Genomic DNA, 3,362 nt, shown 5'->3' on the forward strand with positions numbered 1-3,362 from the left:
CTATGGGGGGCTGGATTTGACCCCAGCTGCAGTTCGGTCGCTGGGAAGGGAAGCAGGAATCCCAGCGCTCAGCCAAAACCTGGTTGTATTTCACGTGGTGACGAGCATCTGTGTCCCTCCCCAGGGCTGGTGGTCCTCCAGCCTAGAGCTGCCCTCCTCTCGGGCCACTGGGTGCCACCGGGGCTGTTTGCCGGAGTCTTCCTTTCTCTCCGGCAGGCTGAACACCACCGTCGCGCCTCTCTTCTTCGCAGACCAGTTCCTGCAGATCTCCACCTCCTTGCCCTCCCATTTCATTTCTGGGTTGGGAGAGCACCTGACGCCACTGGTCCTTGACACAGCGTGGACCAGGGTCACGCTCTGGAATCGGGACATGGCGCCCGTGGTACGGAGCGGAGCTGAGGGAAACGGAGACGGCTCAGCTGCGCTTGCAGGGGTGGCCCCGTGGCCTCTTACATCTTGTTTGGGGCTGGGGAAAGGCATCCATGCTGGTTGAGCTCTGGGTCCTGGCTTCAGCCCTGGGCAAGCCCATGGGACAGTCATCCCCAGGTGGGGCTTTGTTCCCTCCTGGGGCTCGGCGCTGCTTGGGAGCCACTTTCCACCCAGCGGTCCAGGGCTCTTGCTCGGGGCAGAGTTCTGCTGACTCGGGTGGTGTTTGGGGCGGCAAGCCCTGGGTTTGCACCCCAAGCCGTGATGGTGCTTCTGGCTAGCGGTGAGGCGCAGGCGGGTGGCTGCGTGGGTGCTGTGCCCGGCTCTCTGGCAGAGCCTTGCCGGCACTGCACTGTGCTCTGCTCCAGCCCCAGGTCAACCTCTATGGCTCCCACCCTTTCTACCTGGTGATGGAGGATGGCGGTTTGGCACATGGTGTCTTTCTGCTGAACAGCAACGCGATGGGTGAGTCCCATGGAGACGCTGGGCATGGGCTTGGCCCTCGTCCCCATCCTCAGCTTTTTTCTCTGGCGCTTGCGCTTCCCCAGACGTGCTCCTGCAGCCCAGCCCGGCCCTCACTTGGCGCACGACGGGCGGGATCCTGGACTTCTACGTCTTCCTGGGCCCTGATCCCAAGAGTGTGGTGCGGCAGTACCTGGACATTGTCGGTAGGGCCGAGCCATGAGTGGGGGGCACAGGAGGTCCTGGGATGGCTTTGCCGGGGTGCTGCGAGTGAGGCCAGCATGGTGGAGCGGGGCTGTGGGGGCCATCCCTGCGCCCGCCTGGCCCGCACCCACCCTCCTGGCTTTCAGGGTTCCCCTTCATGCCTCCCTACTGGGGCCTGGGCTTCCACCTCTGCCGCTGGGGCTACTCCTCCACTGACATCACCCGGCAGGTCGTGGCCAACATGACGGCAGCCCGCTTCCCCCTGGTAGGTCTCGGCTGTTCCAAAAGCTGAGCCTCTGCCCAAAAGAATCTGGGGGGGGCTGATGGGGAGCCCCCGTGGGGTGGGGGCCTGGCAGCAGTGTGCGGGGGCCCCCGCTCCTCCTCGAGCACCGGTGCCACCGTCCGCAGGACGTGCAGTGGAATGACCTCGATTACATGGATGCCAAGAGGGATTTCACCTTCAACAAGAAGGGCTTTAAGGACTATCCAGAGATGGTGCAGGACTTCCACCGCCGCGGGCTGAGGTACATCATGATTGTGGTGAGTGACACCTCTGGCCGTGCCAGCGCTCCTCACGGGTGGGCTGGCACTGGGGTTTCTGGCTGCCCCCAAGGGCGGTGATGGAGCTTCCTCCGAGGGAGGCGGGGGAGGCTGTTCCCTGTCCTTGCTGGTGAAGCCCCGGCATTGTGCCCCACCAGGATCCTGGGATCAGCAGCTCGGGGCCTCCTGGCACCTACAAGCCCTTTGACGAGGGACTGAAGCGAGGGGTGTTCATCCGAAACGCCACGGGGCAGCCCCTGATTGGGAAGGTGCGTGTGGGGAGTGGCCCTGGTCCCTGTGGGAGGGACCTTGAGTGGGGCTGTGGGAGCAGGACCCTGAGAGCCAGAGGGAAATACCCAGGAGATGGCCGTGGTGGAAGGTGGGGTGGCATGTGGGGATGGTGAGGCGTTGTCCGTTGCTGCCTCGCTCCTGCAGGTGTGGCCGGGCCCAACAGCCTTCCCGGACTTCACCAACCCTGAGACTCACGAGTGGTGGCATGACATGGTGAAGGACTTCCACGACCAAGTGCCCTTTGATGGCATGTGGATTGTGAGTGGCCCCAGCAGAGCTGCCAGCTGCGCTCCCCAGCTCCCGCCCTGCACCTCTGCCAGGCCCCGGTGTGGCAGCGAGGGCATTCCCTCCTTTCCCTCCTCTTCCCTTCCCTCCCCAGGACATGAACGAGCCCTCGAACTTTGTGGAGGGCTCCCAGGACGGCTGCCCCAACAACAGCCTGGAGCAGCCCCCCTACGTGCCAGGTGTGGGGAGTGGGTACCAACCCCTGCGCGGGGCTGCGGGGAGCCCCGGGAGGAGCCTGGGGATGCTCCGGTCCCGCTGAGTGGGCTCTGAGCCCTCCCTTGCCACTGCCTGTGCCGTGCAGGTGTGTTTGGGGGACGCCTCCAAGCCGGGACCATCTGTGCCTCCAGCCAGCAGTACCTGTCCTCCCACTACAACCTGCACAGCCTGTACGGGCTGACCGAGGCCATCGCCTCCCACGAGTAAGCCTGGGGCTCGTGCCACAGCTCCTGTGGGGGAAGGGTCTCCCCGCCGCCGAAGCTGTTCCGGGGCTCGTGCCCCAGCTCCTGTGGGGAAAGTGTCTCCCGACAGCAGATGCTGTCCTGGAGCCCGGAGGAGCTGACACATCCCAGGGTGTGCTGGAGCTGGGAGAGAGACCCCTCCCTGCACGGTGGCCTGGGCATGTTGGGCATTTGGTGCGTGGGCGAGGGTTTGGTTTATAATGCAGTGTGCTTCCTGCTGCTGCCAGCACGGTGCTGGAGTGGGCTGGAGCTGGTGCAGTGCGGCCGTGCTGGCTCCTGCGCTGGGAGATTGTGTCCTGAGCACTGTCCCGTGTCACCTGTCCCATGGGTGAGATGGCACTGGGAGTCTGCCCTGGCATGTGCCAGCTCTGCACTGCTGCCAGGATCTGCTGGTGGGGGGCTGAACCCCCTTCCCGGCTGGGTGGTGCTGAGCTGACCTTGTCCTGCCTGCAGTGCACTGCTGAGGGTCCGGGGCAAGCGCCCCTTCGTCATCTCACGCTCCACGTTTGCTGGGCACGGGCGCTACGCAGGGCACTGGACAGGGGATGTAAGCAGCGACTGGGAGCAGCTGTATTACTCCATACCAGGTAGGCTGTGGGGTGCTGGGGCTGCATCTTCTCCCCCTCCTTCCCCCCTGTGCCTCCCCCGCAGCTGGGGTCTTCCCTGTGGGCTCCGTGCCCCTGGCACCGCGGAGCC

The 3,362-nt window shown here is 65.0% G+C and overlaps 1 protein-coding gene across 1 annotated transcript; it reads left to right on the forward strand.

Annotated features, from left to right (window-relative positions):
- Positions 1-216: 216 nt before the first annotated feature.
- On the forward strand, positions 217-3,253 carry LOC104627617 (lysosomal alpha-glucosidase-like; the record flags this gene model as incomplete). The annotated part of the gene is made up of 10 exons (XM_010295942.1): positions 217-382; positions 795-891; positions 975-1,094; positions 1,239-1,357; positions 1,501-1,632; positions 1,791-1,901; positions 2,068-2,181; positions 2,303-2,387; positions 2,510-2,627; positions 3,120-3,253. Coding segments are annotated over 10 exons (1,196 nt in total), but the record flags the coding sequence as incomplete, so codon positions are not given.
- Positions 3,254-3,362: the final 109 nt, after the last annotated feature.

The sequence above is a fragment of the Phaethon lepturus genome, unplaced genomic scaffold (genome assembly GCF_000687285.1).
Source record: "Phaethon lepturus isolate BGI_N335 unplaced genomic scaffold, ASM68728v1 scaffold28161, whole genome shotgun sequence".
In the NCBI taxonomy this organism is placed as follows: Eukaryota; Metazoa; Chordata; class Aves; order Phaethontiformes; family Phaethontidae; genus Phaethon; species Phaethon lepturus.